At 45.2% G+C, this 23,399-nt stretch overlaps 1 protein-coding gene and 1 long non-coding RNA gene across 2 annotated transcripts; both read left to right on the top strand.

The window, feature by feature from the left end:
* The first annotated feature begins 221 nt into the window (after nt 1–221).
* On the top strand, nt 222–6,802 carry ZIC3 (Zic family member 3). The gene is made up of 3 exons (XM_083722927.1): nt 222–2,495; nt 3,975–4,138; nt 5,507–6,802. Exons 1-3 carry the CDS (start codon nt 1,295–1,297, stop codon nt 5,690–5,692), a joined length of 1,551 nt encoding a protein of 516 aa, XP_083579053.1. The 5' UTR covers nt 222–1,294; the 3' UTR covers nt 5,693–6,802.
* Nucleotides 6,803–9,145: 2,343 nt separating this feature from the next.
* On the top strand, nt 9,146–20,255 carry LOC310837086. Its single transcript, XR_014560421.1, has 3 exons — nt 9,146–9,303; nt 10,196–10,319; nt 20,147–20,255. It is a non-coding gene; the product is annotated as an uncharacterized lncRNA (long non-coding RNA).
* The last annotated feature ends 3,144 nt before the right edge of the window (nt 20,256–23,399 follow it).

The raw sequence follows: 23,399 nt of genomic DNA, 5'->3' as shown, positions 1-23,399 counted from the left end.
CATCCTTTTCTTTAAAGATTTTTCTTGTTATTATTTTATTTTATTTTTCAAGAGAAGTGTGCTGCTACAGTGCTTTCGAGGGATTGTTACAGAAAACAAACGGAATTGGCGAGGGCTGAAGGGAAGCAAAGGGAGTCCTATAAGGGGCAAATGCGCGTGGTGGGGGCAATGCAGGGACAGCTTCAAAGGATTTGGAATTTTCTTCCTAAATATTAACGGCGCAGCGGTTGATGGAATCGGACTATACACGCAGAGCGTCATCCTTTCTCTCCCCCCCCCCCTTTCTGCTTTGGGCTGGGTAAGAATGATGCACAAGTAATTTGCCCCTAAACCCAGGACCATCATCTCCACCCCCAAGCCCTCTTCTCTGCTCCCCCGCAAAAGCCCCCCGTTGCATCTCCAGTAAACAAAACATTTGGGGGTTGGCGGACACCCTTTAACCTTACCTGCGCCTCACTAAACCCAGCCGGGCCAATCAGAGCGCAGGGCTTAAACGCAGCTGCCATATTCAATGTTAAACGCTGTCAATCAGGCGGGTTTGGTCCAATGGGCAGGCCAGCTGGGGGTCAGGTGACGGCTAGCCAGGCGGTTCCCCATTGGCTGGCAGGGAAGCTGCCTCTCGGAGTTGGGTATTCTCCCTCTCAGCGTCCCTCGCCCTTCCTCTCCCTCTCTTTTTTCTTTCTCCCCCCCCCCTCTCCATATGTGTTAGGAAGGGAGGAGCGCCTGACTTTAGCCAGTGCAAGGACGTCGCTCAGTTGGAGTGGAGGGCGCCCTCCTGGAAGGCAGGAGGGGAAAGAGGCAGCGGGGATCCCCCCAGGGGTTGTGTGTGCGAGTCTGTGGGGGGGGGGAACAGAGGGGGTGCCTACGTTCGTAGCCCTTTAGGGCTAGTGGGTGGGGTTTGGGGGGACTGTTTTTTGGGGAGCGGGTGTTGTTCAGTTGTTGTTTTCTCTACCCCCCTCTCTTCTTCTCTCCAACCCCCCACCCGCTTATTTCTGAAAGGTTTGGAGCGCGTGTGAATGCGGCATTCGTGGGGCTGGCGCGCGAGCCCTCCTGCCTGTCTCTCCATTGTGTGGGGCTGAGCTAGTAGTGGGGAGGGGAGAGAGAGAGAGAGAAGGGGGAGATCGGAAGCTTTGGAGAGCTCGTGTTGTTGTTATTTGGAAGTTGGGGAGGGGGGCAGGAAAGGGGGCGAAAAGGAGACGCGGGAGGAGATCGCCGTCGTGGGGCCGCCTCGTCCTCTTCATCTTCCCCGCGGTTCCTCTTCCTTCTGCTTCTGCTGCATCTCTCAAGGCGGACTATGACCATGTTGTTAGACGGCGGGCCTCAGTTCCCCGCGCTGGGAGTCGGGGGCTTCGGAGCGCCGTGCCACCACCCGCACGACGTGGCGAACCGCGATGCCGCTGCCGCTGCCGCCGCCGCTGCGGCCATGGGGCTCAACCACCCCTTCGGGGACTCGTCCTTTAAAATAAGCCCAGCGCCCCACGAGCTGGCGTCGGGACAAGGCTCTGCTTTCACGCCGCAAGCGTCGGGCTACCCGCACCATCACCATCACCATCACCGCCACCCTCCGCACCCGCCTCACCCTCACCACGCCGGCCAGGTGCCTTCCTCTTATGCCGCCGCGGCCGCCGCGGCCGCTTTCAACTCCACGCGGGACTTTCTCTTCCGCAACCGCGGGGGATCCGCGCTCGGGGATTCCCCCGCCGGCGGCGGCGGTGGCGGAGGAGGGGGATCCGCGGCTGCGGCTGCAGCTCAGCACGGCCTCTTCGGCGGCAATGCGCCCAGCGGGCTCCACGCTCCTCCGGGCATCCCGGACAGCCCTGGTGGCTACTTGCTGTTCCCGAGTTTGCACGATCAGAACCCCAGCCACACCTCCCCGACCGGGCACGTGGAGAACGGGCAGATGCACCTGGGCTTGCGGGGGGACTTTTTCGGGAGGCCGGAGACGTACCGAGGAGTCTCCAGCCCCCGCGCGGACCCTTATGGGGGCCCGGCTCAGTTCCACAACTACAGCCCCATGAATGTGAACATGGGGGGCATGAACGTGGCGGCCGCCGCCGCCGCCGCGGCTCACCACCGTCACCACCACCACGGCGCGGGAGCCTTTTTCCGCTACATGCGGCAGCCCATCAAACAGGAGCTCTCCTGCAAATGGATCGAGGAGCTGTCGCAGCCTCCGGCTCCTCCGCATCAGCAACAGCAGCCTCACCAGCCTCCGCTGAGCCGACCCAAAAAGAGCTGCGACCGGACTTTCAGCACCATGCACGAACTGGTCACCCACGTCACCATGGAGCACGTCGGAGGCCCTGAGCAGAACAACCACATCTGCTACTGGGAGGAATGTCCCCGCGAGGGCAAGTCCTTCAAAGCGAAATACAAACTCGTCAACCACATCCGCGTGCACACCGGCGAGAAGCCCTTCCCGTGTCCCTTTCCCGGCTGCGGGAAGATCTTCGCCAGGTCGGAGAACCTCAAGATCCACAAGAGGACGCACACAGGTAAGGCGAGGCACACCCTTGGCACACCACCCTTGGACATGTATGTATATATGTATATATATATATATCCAACAATATATACCCACCAATACAGTTGTATGCATCTATCTAACCAGCAATAATCCTGAGCAGAAGACAACAAAATTAAAACCCCAGATTCTTATTTTTAATAATTTTGGTTTTGTTCTGGGTAGATATTTTTTTTTAAAAAAGCAGAGCGCGCCAAAAGGTTGCTCTGTATGGCTCTGGAGGTCTGAAGGATCAGAGCTTGGGGAAGGTGGGGTAGAAATAATCAGAAACAATATAAAACGAGTGGTTTGCTTTTGCCTATTTCTGTTTAGGCGTTTAAAATACTCTTTTCACCCCTACGCGGTGAAAGTCAGTTTCACGGAGGTTCTTTGTCGATTTCAAACGAGAAGAGAAATAACTCCTGACTGATTTTTTTTAAAACTTCCCTTTTACTTCTGAAGATGATATTTCAGAAGCTTTCTTTTCATCTGCAACTCTTTAGCCACCCCTGTATACGCCCCCCCCCCCGCATTCGTCCCTCTCATGGAGTTCTCTCCCTCTGGATGTAATGCGAGGGAAACAAAAATCATTGGAGCTGTGTGTGTTGCTTTTTGCGAGAAAGAGAAAGAGACTGAGCTCTCCTCAGACATCCTGTTGAGGAAACCATACAAATGCTAATGCAATCTAATTTTCGGTTACTTCCGCTCTCGCCCGCTCTCTTAATGCCTTGATTGGCACATCTTCTAATTAAATCACTGATACTTTTTGTCCAAAGCATTCTTTTTTAAAAAAAAAAAAACATGGAAAAAGAGAAATAAACGGTTCTGTCCTTTACAAAAAAAACTAGCGTAGAATTAGACGGAAACAGCAATCCAACACACATTATTGCCTTCTAGAGTACATCTTATAAAACTGTCTGGATCTCCACAATTTATCTTCAGGGGAGTTTTCTTCTCCGCTTTCTCTCTCTCCCCTCCCCTCCTTTTCTTCCTGCCCCAAATAATCTAAGCATCCAATTCTCATCTCATTTTTAACAGCCAGCTTAAGGAAAGCCCGTAGCATTTCAAAGGCAGAAATTAAAAGCTACAAAAGGGTCCTTTAATTGAACTGCAAAGTTTCAAAACTCTGTTGTCTCAGAACTGTCTGGTGTCCCTTCACCAGCCCAAAGCCCTTGGCTCCTCCTTGCTCTCTCCTACTTTAAAAAAAAATTAAAATTCAGAAACCTGTCTGTGTACAAAGAGCAAGAGAGTTCAGGCAGAGGAGCAGCAGGGAGCCCAAAAGCTGCAAAGAAAAAGAAGAAAGTTTTGCTGCAGGCAGAAAAGGTGTGCTTGTGTGTGATAAGAGAGAAAGGGAGTGGGGAGTTAGTGGGGAAAAGCCCTAAACCAATCTGTACCTCCATCCTGCTACCGTGTCTCTTCTTTACGAAACAAGTGGCCCAATCTCTGGTTATTTATTATTTTTTACTTGCAGGAGAGAAGCCCTTTAAGTGTGAGTTTGAAGGCTGTGACCGGCGTTTTGCAAACAGCAGCGACCGAAAGAAGCACATGCACGTCCACACATCAGACAAGCCATACATCTGCAAAGTCTGCGACAAGTCCTACACCCACCCCAGCTCCTTAAGGAAGCACATGAAGGTAAAGGATTCCTCCTGGGGACCTTGCTTTTGCCATGGCTCCCTTAATTTGGTGAGATCTGACCACCCTCTTCCCCCGCTCTCATGTAGTGTGTGGGCATATAGAGTGAATGTTGACAGACACATCTGCATTTCTGTTTCTGTTTTTATAGATGTAAATAAAAGTCACGTGTGTGTGTGGTTTATAGTTATATATGCTTATCAATTAATCAATTATTTATTAATTTGTGTGTTTGAGAGCATCTGTATTATTCCTGAATGCATACCTATTTATATTATACATGTGTACAAAATACATAATATAGTTCTATAGTTATTTATGTTTGCCCATCGGCTTATGTAATTGGAACTATATATGCACGTGCCTTCATGTGCGTTTATATTATGTATGTAATTAATTACACATGTATCAATCTATATAGTTATACATGTATGTATATTTTATGCATAATCCTATGCCCATATGCTGATTTTGTGTGTCTGGACATATACACCCATGGAGTGTTTTTCTGTATGTATAACCTTCCAGTTTGATACATTTCCATATTGAAAAGAACCCTGGCTATTCTGCTGGTGAAAAAGTAGAAGGCTCTTCCCTGGGCTTTCAAGTAATGATTGCCTCAGTGAAATGAAAATAAAAGGAATTGCGCATGCTGTTTTTAAATTTTTATTTTTTATTTTGTAATTTTCAAAAAGCTTTGGCTTGGCCAGAGAGGGGGCCATCTTGCACAAGGAGCAATTTGTCTCAAGTGCCTGGTTTGTTCTCCCTTGTTAAATAACATTTCATCATGTATAGTTGCTAAGCTTCCAATCCTGGTTTATGAATGAGTAAATTTGGCCGCTGAGTTTGTGAGCGTGTGGGGGGTTGGAACGGAGTGCAGAGTCATCTGATATCCATCCACACATATTTAAAATATTAAGTGCATATACATATATAATCTGCTCCTGAAATATAAAATCTTTTTTAAAAATCACTTATAGCGAACAGTAGTGCTTGAAGCCACTAGGTATAAAACAGTGCTCTGATTTCCAGTATAGTGTGCTCATCTAATAATGTGCTATCCTGTTTCTGTTTTTATAGAAGGTGTTGTTGTTGGGGATTTCTTCCAGAAATTACCCTTTCCATCCCATATTTAATTATGGGATCAGCTTGGCAGGTTGGCCATATTTTCCACTTATCCAGTAATTTTCTAAAAATAAACAAATAGCTAGATAATGAGTTACACACACACACACACACACACACACACACACACACACTGATTGGTGGCTCACTGTAAATCAACTCTCCCCTACTGTCCACTGGCAAAAAAGAAGAGAGTTCCTTGCTCTTGGACTTGTGGCAATTGTCTCTGCCTTCTTTTTTCAGGTCCATGAGAGCCAAGGGTCGGAATCCTCTCCGGCGGCTAGTTCTGGCTACGAGTCCTCCACCCCACCAGCCGTTGTGGCTGCCAGCAGCAAGGACTCCAGCAAACCACCAGCAGCAGCTGTTCAGACCGCCAACCCCAGCCACAACCAAGAACTGCCCCCCAACTTTAATGAGTGGTATGTCTGATGAGGACAAATTCAACTCCTCTCCTCCCCCACAAAATCAACAACAAAACCCAGACTAACCAGACTGTACCAAAAGCATTCCTGTTGACATCAAAGGACACCGGATTCATCTTTGGCCTGTCATTGGAGTTTGCAGGACAAAAAATAAAATAAAAATAAAATAAAAATGAAGGAGGAACAAATACAGTAGCAGCAGCAGCAACAACAACAAACAAGTGGTGGCAAGGGTGTGATTTTTTTTTTAACCCTATCCAAAAGCCGGAGGCTGGACTTTGTCTCTATTTTTCTCAGGATTTTTCTGCATTGATGGTTATTTCTTTTTTTCTTTTTTTAAATCCCTCTTCCAACTCACCTTTCAATACCACTCCCTTTATTTCCCAACATTCTTGCCTTTTGTAAATATATACTTCCAATAGATATATACCCACTCCTTTTTGGGGTGGGATGTTGAAAAACAACGAACTGACTTTTACACTTTATGATTTAACTTCCAATAGATATATACCCCCTCCTCTCTCTCTCTCTCTCTCTCTCTTTTTTGGAGGGGTTGGATTTTGAAAAACAAAAAACTGACTTTTCCCCTTGGCCTTAGTTGTGATTATTAAAAATAATAAGAAAAAACAACAACCACAGTCTTAAAACTTGCCAAAGTCCTGTATTGTCTTGAAATCTTTCTTTCTCTCTCTCTTTCTCTGTCTTTCTGTCTCTTTTTCTCCTACCTTTTTCTCACTCTCTAAAACATTACACTTGTGAATGTATTTCATCTGATTTGAGAATGGGCCAGGGGTGTTCTTCAGTATGTTTTTCAGGAGGGGGAAATGTAATCTTAATTTCACTCAGCTCATGGCGGTTTAGTATAAACAGTTGCCTTTTTGTAATAACTTTTTTTTTTGTAAATACATATCCATGATGCCATATTTATCAATTGTAATTTAATTATTGAGAGAAGTGCCGGAAACGGAAACATATTTATGAGGAAAAAAACAAAACAAAAACCCCACAAAAAAAGAAGAAATTTTGTTTTCTAACAAACAAACAAAATCCAGACAAACTCTGTACAGCTTTTTGGTTATATAACTGCTTTAGCATTAAAAGTTTATTGTTTTGGAAATAACACAGTAGAATCCATTTCTTTCCAATGTTTTCCTTCTATCTTTTTCCTCCCCAACCCTTTTTCAAAATTTCTGCCTTTGGGGGGGGGGGGGATTCACAGCTGCAAAAAGCAAATCTAAAAAGAAGTAAGGGGTGTGTCTTCCATTTTGTAAAATGCTTCCCAATTTGCTAGATCTCATCACCTCACTTCCAATTTTCCTTTATTTATGTGAAATGCTGACCACCCCTACCTCCCTTCCACCCCTGCTTGAAAGGTTTATGGTGTTTGGTTCTTTCTCACCACGGGTGGGTTGGAGGGAAGAAAGAGGGTTGTGTGTGTGTGTGTGTGTGTGTCTCCCCGCTCCCACCCCTGTTTAGATGATGACCTGCCTGTCCTCAGTGCAAATGTCTTATAATGGTTTCTTGGAATCTCCTCCACCACACATGGGGTTCACAATTCACTTAGTGGCCTGGACATCTTGAACTTCAAACGAAGAAGGGAGGAGCTACAGGCTCTAAATCTGCCTTGACAGACACATGTAAACACCAAAAGGTAAACGGAATTAGTTTTCTGAATTATGGGTGCCTATGGGAAATATGCTTTATGTGTGTCTTTGGTGAATGTGAACAAAAATACACTCCCAAATTAATTTCACAGTCCCATATTAATATTCTGCCTGCCTGCCTGCCTATCTAGCTAGTTTTCATGTCTTATTCTGTGTCCTAAACTAAATTAACAGGAAGCAAGGCTCTTTAATTTTTCAGTGGGACTTAATCTCCAGTTGGTAATGGTTAATGTGGTTCTCTATTAACTAAGCACAGAATGTGAATTATTGTTTCTTTTTTTTTAAAAAAAAATGTTGCACTTTGAAGCATTCCATTATTATACAGCATTGTAAAGAATATTGAAAATAAAAGCTAAAATGTCATAGAAGGGGAAGTGGGGGCTATGCATGGCTGCATCCATAGTTGGCAGCTATATTGTGAGTGTGTGTATGTGTGCGTGTGTGGGGGTTGAGGAAAATGTGCGCAAAACAATTAGGGCCTCTTTGTAGTACAGTATTTCTGTTGATTTATTGCTAAATACACTTGGTGGAAAGGGTCTCACTAGGTGTCTTCTATCTGTTGGTTGGTCAAATATAATCCATGTTCATCTGGACTTTAGGTCATGTTCCTCTAGCGCTGTGATATCAGAAATATGTGTACTGAAAATGCATGGTAGGACTGATGCCTAAATAATCAGTCAAGAGGACTTGCACCTGGCTTCACCTCCCCCCCCCCTTTGAATATAAGGTATCCAGGAAACAAACACATGGTATCCAGGAAACAAACACATGGATTTTGAAAAGGGGATTTTGTTGTTTTGGAGGTAGAAATTTTACAAAGAAGCTAGTGCTAATTAGAAGCCTCTTGATTTTAGCCCGTTGAGGATTCTTGGGAGTCAAATGAATAAAATTGGCTTGTAGGCTAATTTTCTGGCTCAATTGATCTCAGTTGGTCATTGCAGTCTCCGGGAGGCCTCTTGCTTGCGCTGAAAGTTTTTTTAAAAACTTTTCTCCGAGTTTCAAAAGCTAGCCCCGCTGGCTGCCAGAGACTAGGCCTGCAATTTTATTTTATTTTTAAACCCGCAAATCTCCCGACCACGCATTAAATCGGATTTCCTTGCCGGCATGGCTTTTTTTTTTTAACACAAACAAACAAACCATTCGCGCTTTTGTATAGCCGGATCCAGCTCTAGGGGGGAAACCGAAGCGGTTTTGCACAGAAACCTGAGGGCACGTGGGGAATCCGTGGCTACACAGAATACAACTAGGGACTCAATTCTGGACTGCTTTGGTGAACTAGAGTCTTAATGATTTTAGCGTTGGCTTTTACTCGCTGGGAACCGTCGGAACAAACCGAATCAAGGCGGCTTCGGATTAAACGACCGGGCTTTTCTTTTTTTCTTTGAAAGGAGGGGTGTGTGTGTGTGTGTGTGTGTGTGTGTGTGTGTGTATCCTGGCGGAATATCCTGGAATATTCCGATTCCACAGGCGTTCGTGTGTAGAGACAAGAGCCGTTGAGTCTAGGGAATACAGTAATCTGCTTCCAAGCCTGCTCTCTTGAAGGCGTGGGGGGGGGTTGGAGAAGAGAGAGGGAGGTGATCGGGAGGGCGAGAATAGACCCTCCCTCCCTCCCAGCCACTTTGGCTGTTTTCCCCCCTGCTCCAGGCAACGGTGGTGTTTGGATGCTTCTCACGGGGAGGGGTGTGTGTGTTAGTTCAGTCAAAGGAGGGGAAGATTGTTAATAAGGATGGGGAGACTAGGCTTCCCACCCTGACCCGCCACCTTCGCAGAGGCAACTCAGAAAGTGACGTCCACAACACACACTTCACTTTGCGGACCCAGTTGGCTTGGGGGTAGGTTGCCCCGAGCGGTCCCTGTACCTCAGTCTGAACTTGGCAATGAGGAAAACCTCCTGGCCTGCTCAGCCAAAGGCCCCTTCCGCAGTTCAAGCCCTTGGCCAGGCAAGGGAGATGGGGTGAGGAATAATTATGGAGCAGCTTTTATTTTTGTTCAGTGACAGCCTAATAATCAGAATCTTTACTCAGAAGTCCGTCTTGCTGTGCAGAATGGGGCCTACTCTCTATTCAGTTAACTGATTGGATTTATTTATTTCCATACACCCTACCTGCTTGCTGCTCTCCCCTTCCTCGTTTTTCAATCCGCACAACAACCCAGCCAGGTAGGGTTCCAATGGGGGGGGGACTGCCCCAAGGTCACCCTGAATGCTTCATGGCTGACCTGGCATCTGAACCCTGGTCTCCACCCAGACACCACATTGGTAGTAAGGCAGGGTTTCCTTCCTATGTACTTACCTCTTGAGTAGACAGGCATGGGCTTGTGATGTGAGGCTGCAATCTAAATCCTATGGAATACAGTAGTGCTTGCTTCCAAGTAGAAATGCCTAGCATTGCGCTGCAACACTCTTGTACTGAGCATGTTGGCTCAGAGGTAAGTCCCTGCCCATCTAACTCAATGGGGCTTGCTCCTTGGGAATAGCCTTACACTGCAACCAGTATGTTTGGAAGTGTGGCCATGCTGAGCCGAGGAGGCACCACTAAAGGCAGTGGGACTTCTGAGTAAATATAGGTACTAGGCAGCAAGCGGCATCACTGTGACATTTTGCAGTGAAGTCTCACAGGCTGGATCTACAGAGGTTACAGACAGACAGAGAGATTGGAAGTTTGCCTCTTTGAAATGGAGAATTTTGCCCTTTTAATCTTTTCTTTGCAATTTATTTCTCTTGTTCCCCATTTGTTTAAGCACATACATAAAATACGTAATTATTTTTTTATTAGTATATAATATATATTTTTCTGCAGCATTTCTTTGCGGGCTTGCTGTGAAAGTATTTCCTTTGCTATGTGCAGAACAGACCAGGAGGAAATCACTCCCTGTGGACCTGATCACCATGTAGGATTTTAAAAATTATTATTACCAGTTTTGCAGTTCAGGAAGTAACTCTGCATTTGGATAAGGGAAAATCTTTAAAAGGTGAGACTTTTTGTGAACATAGCCTCCCTGGAGGATTTTTTTTCCTGGGGGAGGAATTGGCTATAAAATTGCTAACTGGTTGCAGTGGACGGTCTGTTAATCTGAATCCCATGATATGGAACCCTTCCTCCACCTATTTATTGTTTAGGATTATCGTTATGGTTTTATTTTCTGGTTTCTGACAACATTTCACACAAAGAAATCAAATATTTAATTCAGGGATGAGGAACCTGTGGCCCTCCAGGTATTTGTTGGACTACAACTCCCATAATCCCTGACCATTGGCCACACTCTAAATCTAAATGGGATTTAGAGTCCAACAACATCTGGAAGATTGGTTTATTTCAACAAATCAGGGTGGTTCTGAGCATAATGATGTAGAAGTTAAAGTCTCACTAATTTAAGTGGTACTCTCATGTCAGCATTCATAGCATTTGCAACTCAATAGACTACAATTCTGTACCCAAATCCCTGGCAGTAAGAGCTTTGCAACACAGTAAGACATACTTTTGAGTAGACATGTAGAGAGGATTACACTTTAAGCACCTGTGTGCAATTCTTCAGCTAAAAATCAGTGGGATTTAAAAAGGCATCCCTTTGGATAGATTGGGTCTTATATTATAAATAAGAAAACACTGTGTATGTTTTGTCATTGATGTACAATTATTTTTGACAGTCTACTGTTACATTATTATGTCTCGTTGTTAATGCTTCCTGTTCTTAAATATGGCCATAGCAACAATGTAGATGTTTAAGGGTTACTGTCAACAACGCTCTTGGGGTTATTGGATAAAATGCTAGCCAATGTATAATCCAATGCACGTTTACTCAGAAGCACACACCCCACTTTTCAGAAGAGTGCAGCCTTTATTTCAATAGATCTGAACTGCACCACTTTTCTCATGAAAGCTGGTTTACTTATTAGTTTGGTGCATTCTGTGGCCTGTGGGCATGCTCTTGTATATCTCCCCATCCCTCATTTCCTTCCCCAGGTGATTGTTGCATGGCCAGAAATCTGCATGAGGAGACTAGTACTTGAGTCTCTTCCTTTGGATTCCTTTGTGTTGCAAGGGGGATGAGGCACTTGGATGGATGGTGCAATATGCAGAGTCCAGGAAAAGGTGCTACTGATACTTTCCTGTCTCTGTGAATGAGATTTTCCGGCTCATCCATGTTTGTGTTTCATTCTGGAGGTTGAGACCTTGCTCAGGAAGTAGAGAAATATGAAGTGATGAGAAAATTAAAAGTGGAAAGGGTGCCCCACCATACCACATTCCTCCTAAATTCTTTGACGGTTCCATGAAAAATTGGCTTGGTGGGGGCTATAAAATTAGTGTACGGGAGCAAGAGAGTACCCTTTCATATTTGGATGAATGTTGAAAAATATTTCTGTATGTGTTGGAAGCTTTACAGCAAGGCTTAGGTTGCAATCCTATTCTCACTTACCTAGAAGTAAGTCCTACTGAGCTCAGTGTGATTTATTTCTAAGTAAACATGCCTAGGTTTGCATTGGACAAGATCTGCTCTTAGGTATGTCCAATGATAACAGTACAACCTTATGGATGCCTTACTAGGTGTAATCTATGTAGCCTGCTCCCAGGTAATTATGTGTATGATATAGGACTGTAGCCTAAATTGCCAGGGCAGATATATTAAAGAATTCCAGTGCATTTTGAAAGTATGTTTTTGTGTTGTAGCTTTTTCTTAAATATCTTGTATTAGTGCAATATTCCAATCCCAGGTCAGATATCCTTTATTTCATTTAGCAAAGGGCTATGGCATTTGGCATGCACATCTGGTGCATCCTGTTCATCGTTTGTGTGTTAAGATCCACAATAAGCATATATATCAATGCTGTAAGGATTGTCATTTATTGAACAGCCGAGTGTCCAGAAGTGTAGGTATTCCTTAGCAATAGTCTGAAATAGATGGAATAACCCCTCCTTCATTAATGGCCTTTGTATATGTATGTAACAGAGTAAGAGAAATACACACATAACTAAATTTATCTGATCCCAGTACAATACCACTATCACTCTTGTCTCTCTGTAGCCCTGAATCAGAGAAGCCCTGAATCAGAGTTAAATGGAACTTTACTCCCTGCCTGGTGAACCTGAATTGGATAGCAGCCTTAGCAGCCTGGCCTAGCCTATTTATGTTTACTCAGAGAGAAAGCTCTGCATTTCGATTCCATGCATTGAAGTAAGTGTGCCTCTGGCCACTTACTCAGAAGTATATCCCATCAAAACAAGTGGTGCTTATTTCCTAGGAAACACAGAATTGGACATTTTCTGCAGAGAGGATTGTGATTTTAAAGTGCAATGGATCACATACTTTAATTTGGAAGTAAGCTCAGTTGAAATCCATGGGATGTAGCTCTCTCTTGTGCTGGCTCTAGTGGATGGTGGTGGTTGTCCAAAGCCTCAGGTTGGGGGAGGCTAAGATATAGGCTGCCAGCCTCACCCACCTGTCTTTGTGCATTTTTATACTTGCAAAGGTGCCTCGCTAAATTCCACGGTGCACACCTTAACTTTGGCCCAAAATGAGCATGCATCTATCTTCTTAGCAGCTGCCACGGAGGGGAAACCAGCTCAACACAGCTATTGTGCCTTTCACAGTACAGAAACCAGTAAAGAAGGCTTTTCACAGCATGGTGAGAGAAACAGGATGCCTTGGGAATATTGGTCCCTTGAGCTGCTTTTAAAGATGCAGCTGCAGGTTCTGCTGAAAAAGCTGGCAACCCTATCACTACCCCTACACCTGCCCTTTACCATTAGTGGCTGCCTGGATTGGCTTGTATTTTCATTCCACTACAAGTTGCTTTCAGGATTCTGCTAAGACAGCTTATTTATAGATAGACAAGGGCTTAAAAGCCACGGGCACCCAATATAACTAACCTCTCTCCTGCACGCAACAGGAAAATACCATAGCTGGACACACAGAGAGAGGCATCTCCAGCAACCCCTTCCTCCATAAATCTGGAAGACCTGCAGTTTCTTCCCATTTTGTCCTGCTTAAGTCACTGATGATCAGAAACATGGCAATGGTTTTGAGAGCCAACAACTTTATTTGTTTAATACAGCAAAAATTTAACCAGAGGAGACTGATTCAGAATTCCAGCTTGCAGACTACATTGCCAGGGGTGTGTCTGTGTGTGGAAGAGAGAAGCCCCCCCCCCCAGCTCTGTCCCCTTTAAAAGCAATTTTCAAAGGCTCAGTTTTGGTGTCCTAGGTCATCATAAGTACACGAAGCTGCTTACTCTGGAGAGAGATTGCTGGGTCTTGCAAAGTCTCAAGCCAAATGGCGGAAGATTTTTCGGAGGGGGGGGGATACCCTGTGGAGTGCGGCGCAGGAGAGAGGGGGGGGAGTTGTTGTGGTTGCTGTCTATGACCTCCCCAAAGCAGCTGCTTTCTCTTTTTTGGCAGAGAGCCAGGAGAAAGCAGCAGGAGCCAGACCGATCAGCAACGCTGTGGGAAGCGGGTTGACCGAGGGGGGACCTTCTGGATGCATTTTGTGGGACTCTGTGCCAGGCATCTTAATTTCAGCCAGAAATCAGGATTCAGCCCTAGAATCATAATCATACAAAGGGACCGTTGTCGGGAGTGAGCATTTTAAGAAAGGAACAGAGCTGAGAATGCATAAATGCCCATTGATTTCAATGCCTATTGCTGGGTTGGGGCTGCTGCCTTGGAGCATGTGCAAAGTTTCTGAACAATTTGAAGCCTCCACTTGGCTAGAATTGAAGGGCTTCTGTTAGCCAAGTCAGGGGTGGACAATCCTTTTCTCAGACTGAGGTCTGCATTTCCTTGTGGGCAACTGTTCTGGGTGCTTCATGCCAGGAGTGAGCAGGGCCAGAGAGTGACAAAGGTGGGTGGAGAACTGCATGATGGAGTTTTGTAGACCAGGATTTGTCTGTTCCAGACAATATACAACAGCTATATTTGAGAGTGCATTGCTATGCAGAACAAATATCTGAATTGGAGAGCTGCTCTGTGTGGTTTTATGGAAATGTATGTGCCCTTCTCAAGGTTTTGTGTCTCTTGGGGCACCCAGTGGCATTGGAAGGAGGGTGCAGCCCACCCCAGGTGTCATCGCTGAGAGTGTGTGTGTGACAAAATAAGGTGGCTTTTTTCTTTTTTAAATGGGCTCATGAAACTTTTTAGGAGTGACATGGGGGCTTAGGAGTCTGCAGGTTCCACGCTGCCTGAAATGGCAGCGTGGGACTTGTGTCTGCTTACTGCCTCTCCCTCAGCCGGGCAGAGGCTCTAACTGTGGGAGAGGCTTGCCCTGCCCCCATGGGTGCAGGACATGCCCCTGCACCAGGCACCTGAGCAGCTAGCTACACCACTGGGGAACCTACTCTTTGGGCATATAACACACTGTGATTTGTCTTATTAATGTGTACACGGTGCAAAATTCAATCACTGGCATTTCCAGATGGGACTGAGGAAGATTACAGCTCTGAAATCCTAGAGCTTTTGGTCAGCATAGACAATACAGAGCTGGAAGGACCTATGGTGTAACTTCTATTCTTCATCCACTATTGATTATCCACTGTGATTATTGACTCCAGGTATTAGAGGGCATTTAAGTGAGACATGGTCTGTAGTCACCACCCCCACTCAGTGAGTCTATTGTCCTTATATTCTAATAAGAAAGCTCTGCTGGATCAGACCAGGGCCCATCCAGTCCAGCATTCTGTTCTGACAGTAGCCAACCAGACATGTTTTGGAAATCCCACAAACAGAACCTGTGCACAACAGCACTCTCCATACCTGCAATTTCCAGAAACTAGTATTCAGAGACATACTGCTTCCAATAGTAGAGGGGAAATCATAAACTTCATAGCTAGTAAGATACTGATTTTGCTGTATGCTAAATGAATTTGACTGATTCTCTTTCAAAACCATCTAAGTTGGTGATTTGGTGGCCTCTTCTGCAAGAGAATTCCATGGTTTTAACTATTTTATCCCCCCCACCAGTGTTCTAAATCTTCCAGCATTCAGCTTCATTGAATGCCCCCAAATTCTAGTATGATGAAAGAGGGTGAGAAACATTTCTCTTTACTGCCATTATTGCAGCTTGTCAGTCAGAGAGCCGAGGAGCAAGCAGGCAGTGGTTTCTACTGCTGCTCTTTCGCACCACCTCTGTTCTTTGTGTCAGAGTGAGAGGTGGGTGAAGAAGCAGGTTGCAGTGGTGAAAAGGATGAGCTGGTCTGGGCCTCACCTGCCTCCTGGCTTTGCTGGCTCTGTGGGAGAAGGTTGCAAACTGGCTTTGTTCAAAGGAGGCCAAAGACCAAATTAAGACAAAATGGAAGACATGGCTGCCTTTATTTCAGCACCTCTGCCTGTCTTCTTAGTGAACGTTGAAGTATGTTTTAATCTGCTATTTGAGATGCAAATTTGCTTTTTAAAATATTCATCTTAGTTCTAGTACAAAGCCAGGGGTAACAGGTTAATTAATCCAGAAGAAAAGAGGACCAGCTTGAGCTAATAAACAACCTTCTTTTTTGGTATCTGTGCAATAGTCCTTCTGATAGAAAATGCTGGAATAGTAGAACAGACCATGTTAATGTTGCTGTTGGCATCTACCTGTCTTGAGATAGATACACCTATGGGGATGAAGCCAAACTGCTCTGTTTACAGCACCGAAGTGACCACCCCAGGGTGCAAGCCTGGGCAGTATGTATGGAGGTCCTGGATTGCCCAAATGGCAATACCTTCCTCTTGATGTGGTCCAAAGGAAAGCAGAGCAATATGTTTGGCATCAGCTTGGTTGCAGGAGTTGCTAGAAGGAGGCATACAAGGTGTCATCTAACCATTTTAGGGACTCCACTCTGGATTTGTGAAGGGTTTACTCCTGAGCCTTTTCTTCTTCTGAAGATATCCCACAAGGCAAGGGAGATTTAGGGTCAGAATTTTCATTCTCCTAGATGGGCTCCCTTCCTATCCATAGTGGACAAACTACCCCAGAAGGAGCATAATGTGCCCCCACCAAATACCTCATATACCCCAATATTACAATGTTAATGTAAACTGGTATAAATGACACATCCACAGCACAGTCCTAGACTATACATGGCTGTAAGTCCCATTAAGTTCCGTGAGGCTTACTTCTAGGTAAAGGGTATTCAAGTATCTATCTCCATAATGTGAATGCTGGTAACTAATTTGAATGAAGAAGATTTTTACATTAATGTATTGTGATGTTTCACTCTTGGCATTGGACTGGTTTTCATCCAGTCCACTGGCATCCAGATAAACAGTATAAGCAATATCTAGCTTGTAAACCCAAAGTGGATCTTGCTTGCTTTTTCCCCCTCCAAAGCAACACCCCCACCGACTTTTCTGAGAGGGGTGCAGCGGAAGAACCTAGTTAGTAATTCTTGCTTTGATTATTTTGAACAAACACATTTTAATCTGAGGCAAATTACAACTGTTGCTCTTGCAATAGAATAGCACGTGTTGCTTAGAGTAAGAGGCATTTTATAATCCTTTTGGAATTAGGATGATCAGCTGACTTCATGAAATCCTAGGAAGTAATTTACATATATGTGGACATATGACTGGGTTACTATTAGGTTCAGATATAAGCTGGATGCAGCATATTAGCTCAGGATTGCTTTACCCTAAAAAGTGACATGCTAGTTGTGGTGGAATCTATCCATTTCCATTAACCTTTAGGTTTAGGAAAAAACTTTCAAGTTTCTCTTCTGCCAGAAAGATGACAAGAGAACTGTATTGAATACATAATTTCTCTACACTGAAATCTATTGGTTCTGAATTTTGATTTCCTTACTTCTAAAAAAAAAAATTCCACCACCTTCTAGAAATGCTCAGCAACGTGCACTGAACCAGCCTTCTCCAATCACATGATTTGGACTCCCAAAACCTTCAGCCAGCATGCTTGATGGTCAGGAATGAAAGAAGTTGCAGTCCAAAGCATTTGGAAGGCAGCAGGTTGGGGGAGGCTGTGCTAAGCTAAATAATTGAGGATAAGGCCATCAATGACTACTATAGCTACGATGGGCAGGAAGCAGCAATGCTTCTGAAAGCCTGTTGCTGGAAACTGTAGGACAGCAGAGTTCTCTAGGGCTCGGGTCCTGCTTGCATGTTTCCCATAGGCATCTGGTTGGCCACTGTGAGAACAGGATGCTGGACTGGATGGACCATTGGCCTGATCCAGTAGGCTTTTCTTAATGTTCTAACCACTCAGCTCCAGTAGAGCTGTATGATTGATTGTTTGCTCCACACTAAGGCCCCGTCTGCACCACACATTTAAAATACAATGATACAGTTTTAACAGCATCCTGTGAAATGTAGTTTAAGATCACTAAGCAGTGTTGGGAGACCCCTATTCCCCTCAAAGAGCTTCACTTCCCAGAGTGACTTAACAGTCAATCCCTCTTCCCAGGAAATTCTGGGAACTGTAGCTCTGTGAGAGGCACGGGGCTTTCCTAACAACTCTCTCTTAAACTATAATTCCCAGGATTCTTTAAAGCAGTTTAAAGCATTATAATGATGCTTTAAATGTGGGGCTATTTTAATCCCACTATGAGCCTTAGCATTCACCCTCTCTTTTTAGCAGGACTTACTTCTGTATCAAGCATTTTTTTATTGTTTTAGGGTTGAAGCCTAGGTCTCAGTGGTGTTGCGTCCTTTGCTGGCTCCCAGGGCATGGCACGGAGAGTGAGGAAAATCTGCTGTGCCAGCTCAGCCCAGCCCTGGCTGCCGTTGCCACTAGGTGGGCATGGGACATGGAGAGTTCATGGCACTGCGATGCACCACCTGCTTGCCCGCACAGTGGGGAACCTGGCTGGCTGATGCGGCCCTTGGAGAGTGCACCCCCCAATGCTGGCTAGGTGGCCATTCAGCAAGTGGGCCAGGGATGTGGCAGCCAGGCTAGGCTATGGGGCCCAGAGGCCCCTGGCAGCAGGCAGGGTGGAAGAGGGATCCCTACATGGGACGCCTGGTTTGTGGCCCCTCAAAATTGTGTGCCTGGGCTATGGCCCCCCTGGCCCCCTCACTACGCCCCTGCTAGGTCTACAATCTGTGCTTGTCACCTGAAACCATTCTGTAGGTCCCCATTCCCCAAGAGGTTTGGAGGGTGGCAACACAAAAACAACCTTTTTCCATGGTGGCTCACTGTTTGTGGAATGCTGTCCCCAGAGAGGCTCGCCTGGCGCCACCATTACATGCCTTTAGGCACCAGGCAAAAACACTTCTCTTAAACCAGGACTTTGGCCATTAAATAATCTATGGCCTGTTAAAGGTGTGTGTGTGTGTGTGTGTGTGTGAGAGAGAGAGAGAGAGAGAGAGAGGAGAAGGGACTGTTATTATGATTATTTTATCATTATGTTGTCTATTATTATGCTTTGTATTGTTTTTTTATTGTCATGCTCCGTAAAACATGTTCTTAATGTTGTACACCGTCTTGAGATCTTTGGGCGGTATATAAACTGAATAAATAAACTGAATAAATAAATAAACAAATAAGTGTACTGTTTTTAACTTTTATGCAGTTACATCCTCCCTCTCCCACATAAAACAACCTTCAAATAATATTTTTACAATGTCTAAGCAGGAAGGTTGCCAAAAGCTGATGCTCCCATGTATGCAATAGACTAACCAGTTGGCAACTGGGTTCTCTCCAGTTGTTTTAGACTGCACTTCCCATAAGCCTGGGTGCTGGATGGGGTTGATGGGAGTTGGAGTTTGATAATAACTATTATTATCAAAAATAATAGTTGGAGGGGACTGAATTGGAGAAAGATATAATTGATGGTTTTCTTGCTCAACTCTTGATGACTTGCAGCAGAATAGCTGATCTTACTCTGTTGAAAAGGATGATATGAGATATGAGAGGGTCTAGGGTGGCACCTAGACTGTGGGATGCTCTTTGGGGACAGAGTTTCCACATTCCTTTTCCCTTGAATTTATTATTATTATTATTATTATTATTATTATTATTATTATTATTATTGGAATTTGTTAGTCGCTTTATCTTGCCTAGGGCAATCCAAAGCAAGGAAGCAACCAACCAACCAACCAACCAACCAACCAACCAACCAACCAGCCAGCCAACCAACCAACCAGCCAGCCAGCCAGCCAGCCAGCCAACCAGAAAGCCCCCCCATAGATACATCAAAACGAAGAGGGGGGAAAAGAAACACATTAAAAACATCCCACCCTCTTCTAGAAGGCGACAGATGTTTTCTGGGAGTCTAGCACTCACTTATTTTTTAATGAAAGCTTTGAATTTCACCATGCCAAATTGGTGTATGTTTGAGAAGATTTCCCCCTTTTCAGCTTTGTGACCGTTTTCTGGTTCACTTTATCCTGATTCCACTTTGCTTGAACTTCAGGCTGTGTTTGCATGCGTCATCAGGGCTGGCTCAAACAATTTGCTGCCCATGGGAAAGGACAAGACAGCACCCTCCCTCAAGGTATATGAAGCTGCCTCACGTTGCCTCACTGTAGGGCCAATCCTATGCACCATGCATTCCTCCAAAGAATCCTGGGAATATTAGTTTACCCCTCAGTGTTCCAATTCCCAGAACTCTTAACTTACTATAGTTACCAGGGGTTACCTTAGCAGAAATCTCTTTGCCCACAGCTTCCACCCAATGAGGTTGAATCCAACCAAGTTCTACTCATAGTAGACCCATTGACTTTAGGTCTGATTCCTTTAATTTTAGATGGTCTTGTCCTTGAATTTTAGATGGTTCTACTCCTGTCCTCTGATGCTACGGAGAACACTTTTTTCTGTGACAATCCTTTTGATATTTGATGACCACCGTAATCTCTTTCTCTTCTTCTCTTCTCCAGGGTAAACATACCCAGCTCTTTCAACTGCTCCTCATAGGACCTGGTTTCCAAATTCCTCACTATCCTGGTCATTCTCCTCTGGACATGCTTCAGGTTGTCAATCTCCTTCCTAAATTCGCTCTATACGGGGCTGCCCTTGAAGCTCTCCCAGAAACTCCAGCGGGTACAGAATGCTGCAGTGAGGCTCCTCATGGGGTCTCTGCCATGGGAGCATATTCACCCAGTGCTTTTCAAGCTGCACTGGCTCTCGGTGGAGTACAGGGTCAGATTTAAGGTGCTGCTTTTGACCTTTAAAGCCCTTCACGGCCTAGGACCCTCGTATCTACAGGACCGCCTCTCCTGGTATGCCCCACGGAGAGCCTCAAGGTCCATAAATAACAACACCCTAGTGGTCCCAGGCCCTAAGGAAGTTAGATTGGCTTCAACCAGAGCCAGGGCCTTTTCAACTCTGGCTCCGGCCTGGTGGAACGCTCTGCCTCATGAGACCAGGGCCCTGCAGGATCTGATTTCTTTCCGCAGGGCCTTAAGACAGAGTTGTTCCGCCTGGCCTTTGGCTTGGAGCCAATTTGATTCCCTCCCTCTCTCTCTCTCTTTTTTCTTTTCTCCTCTTTCTTTCTTTTCCTTCTCCTGCGATGAGGCTACATTTTAATATTTTAATGTTCCATTATTTTAATGTTGTATTTTATTTTTGTTTTTAAGTTGTAATCATTCATCTTGTTTTTATTATTGCTTGTAAGCCGCTCTGAGCCCGGCCTTGGCTGGGGAGGGCGGGGTATAAATAAAAAAATATTATTATTATTATAAATCATGGCGACTGGAAGTGAGACATAATACTGCCAATGCACCCCATTCAAATTCAAATGCAGCAAAAATGAGTTATAAGGACATAAGAGGAGCCCATCTAACCTGGCAGCCTGATCTCACAGTGGCCAACCAGATGTCTTGATGGGAAGAACCTGCAAGTAGGACCTGAGTGCAACAGCACTGTTTCCTACTGCAGTTTCCAGCATACAGTATTCCCTGTTCACTTTCTCCAGGCCATGTATGTACACTTCTGTCATATCTTGCCACCTGGTGAGATATAGGGAAGGCATAAACCTGAACTTCAGTATGGTGATAGGCAGGCAGCTTAGGAATCTGCCTTAAACCAGGGCAGACTGCCTTCCTGCTCTGTCCAATACTGTTTGCTTTGAATAATGACAGCAGCTCTCCAGGGTTCCATGCAGAGAGGGAGCCATCTCCATTACCTGCTAACAGAATATTTTGGCTGGGGATGCCAGGGAATGAATCTGAGACCTTCTTCATGAAAAGCATGTGTTTCAGCCCCAAGCTACAATCTCTGTCACAAGAATGGGGTGTCTCAGGAGCTCTGCACATTTTTTTTAGTATTTGCCTTTGTGGTCCTGATGGCAGAAAGTCTAGCCCTATGGAAGGAGAAGGGCCTGTCTCAGTAGGCAGAGAGGGGTGCAATACAAGGACTTAGGGCAGGGATCAGCAATCTAAGGTCCCTGGGCCACAAGCGGCCCACGGGGGTCGTTTAACTGGCCCATGAGCCACCCCGAACCAAGCCGCCCGCTCAGCGAGTCCCCGCACACTGCGCTAAACCAGCACAGAGACTCGCTTTTGCAGCACCGGAATTCACATCTGCGCAGACACAGATGCCAGAAATTGCAGGTGGGCACGCTCATGTGCACACACAGAGGGCTCTCCACTGGAGTTACCAGTATATCTACAGTATTTGGCCATTGCTAAGTTGGGATAGGGGAGGGATGAGACAGAAGGTTTCTGTTTACCAGTGACAGAAAGACTGTGCACCCTAATCCACTCCATGCTTCTGATTTGTGGCCCCTGGATCAGGTCTATTGACCCTGTGCCAAATCAGAGACCATTCCATCTTCAACATATGTTCAGGAGAGGGTGGAGAAGGAAGGGATTCTACCTCTCCCTCTCCCAGTGGGGGAGGGAAATCTTGTGGACTATTCACTTTAATGTTAAGATTGCTTTATAGATCTGCTTGCCTTCCAAGAAATGAAAATGCTTTTCTAACAGCACAATGCCTTGTTAAATGCACTGAACATCTCTATTGATGTCCCCTACAAAGTCTGAAGTCAAAGCTATGTTGGTGAATGTTTTTATTGTACTGAGATGGTCAGGCTGTCTCCCTGCACCTGTCAACAGGTTTGATAATTTTTGATTCTCAATCTTGACCAATCTTTTTGCATAAAAGCAAAAGCTTCAGTGTTTTGTGTAAGTTGTGCTCTATTGAATGCAAACGACGTAATGAAAAGGCATACAAGAAATATGACATTTCATAAACACAATTGCCTGAGCATTAAGGAGAGCAAACATGTGGTTTTATGAAGAGAGTTATGAATATTTAAACATGCAAAATGAAACTGTTACTAAGTGTCTGTTTTTCATTATCTTACTGCGAACATTTTCATTTCCAGGAATGTTAATAGCTGTCGGCAGAATGCAGTTATCTTAGTAAGAGAGAGAGAGAGGGAGAGGGAGCTATGAGGAAGATGGAACAAGAGTTTAAAATGCTCACTTTGTGATGATGGCTTTTCAACTACATTCCTCCTGTTGTGTAAAAAATAGGGTGCTTCTGCTCCCCATCACCTTATCTCTATCTGAAACCTTGCTACCGGGAAATAATGGCTTTGTCAGCAGTGACTGGGCATAATCTGCACACTGGGGGCAAATGGGACACCTGAGCTTTGTTGGTATTATTCCATAGGGTTCACAATATTTGATGTAACATTTAGAGCAGTGATGAGGAGCTGCTGCTTAGGGACTGAAGGGAGCCTCCTATATGACCTCCTATACGACCATTCAGACTCTCTCCAGACCACATCCCCCCCCCACTCACCCCAACTCTCCCCAGGCCACACTCCTCACTGGCTTTTCTTCAAGTGTTTTTGCCTGGATGGAAATGTCCCCTTCAACTCTGATAACAATCTCTTGTGTGCCTACATGGAGGACAGAGCTGGGTGTGTGAGTATGCGTCAAAACTTGGCTGCTGTAGAAAGGTAACATTTACATTCATTGCCCCACCTCCTTTTGCCTTTCCTTCTGCCACAATGTGGACCTCAGAAGGTTGTCAGGAAGGAAATGTGGCCCTTGGGCTGACAAAGGTTCCCCATCATGGTTTAGAGTGATAGGATTTAACGAGGGAGACCCAGATTCATATCTGTACTCTGCCTTAAAACTTTACTCTCAGCCTAACCTACTTCACAGGGTTGTTGTGAGG

This window comes from Podarcis gaigeae (genome assembly GCF_964106915.1).
Source record: "Podarcis gaigeae genome assembly, chromosome: Z".
Taxonomy (NCBI): Eukaryota; Metazoa; Chordata; class Lepidosauria; order Squamata; family Lacertidae; genus Podarcis; species Podarcis gaigeae.
This window is presented reverse-complemented; position numbering and strand designations above follow the sequence as displayed.

Excerpts from the sequence above, each read along its gene's own strand:
- ZIC3 (XM_083722927.1), top strand. The coding sequence starts at position 1,295 with ATGACCATGTTGTTAGACGGCGGGCCTCAGTTCCCCGCGCTGGGAGTC. Across the intron at positions 2,496-3,974 it reads CCACAAGAGGACGCACACAG|GAGAGAAGCCCTTTAAGTGT; the intron begins GTAAGGCGAGGC and ends TTTTACTTGCAG. Across the intron at positions 4,139-5,506 it reads CCTTAAGGAAGCACATGAAG|GTCCATGAGAGCCAAGGGTC; the intron begins GTAAAGGATTCC and ends TTCTTTTTTCAG.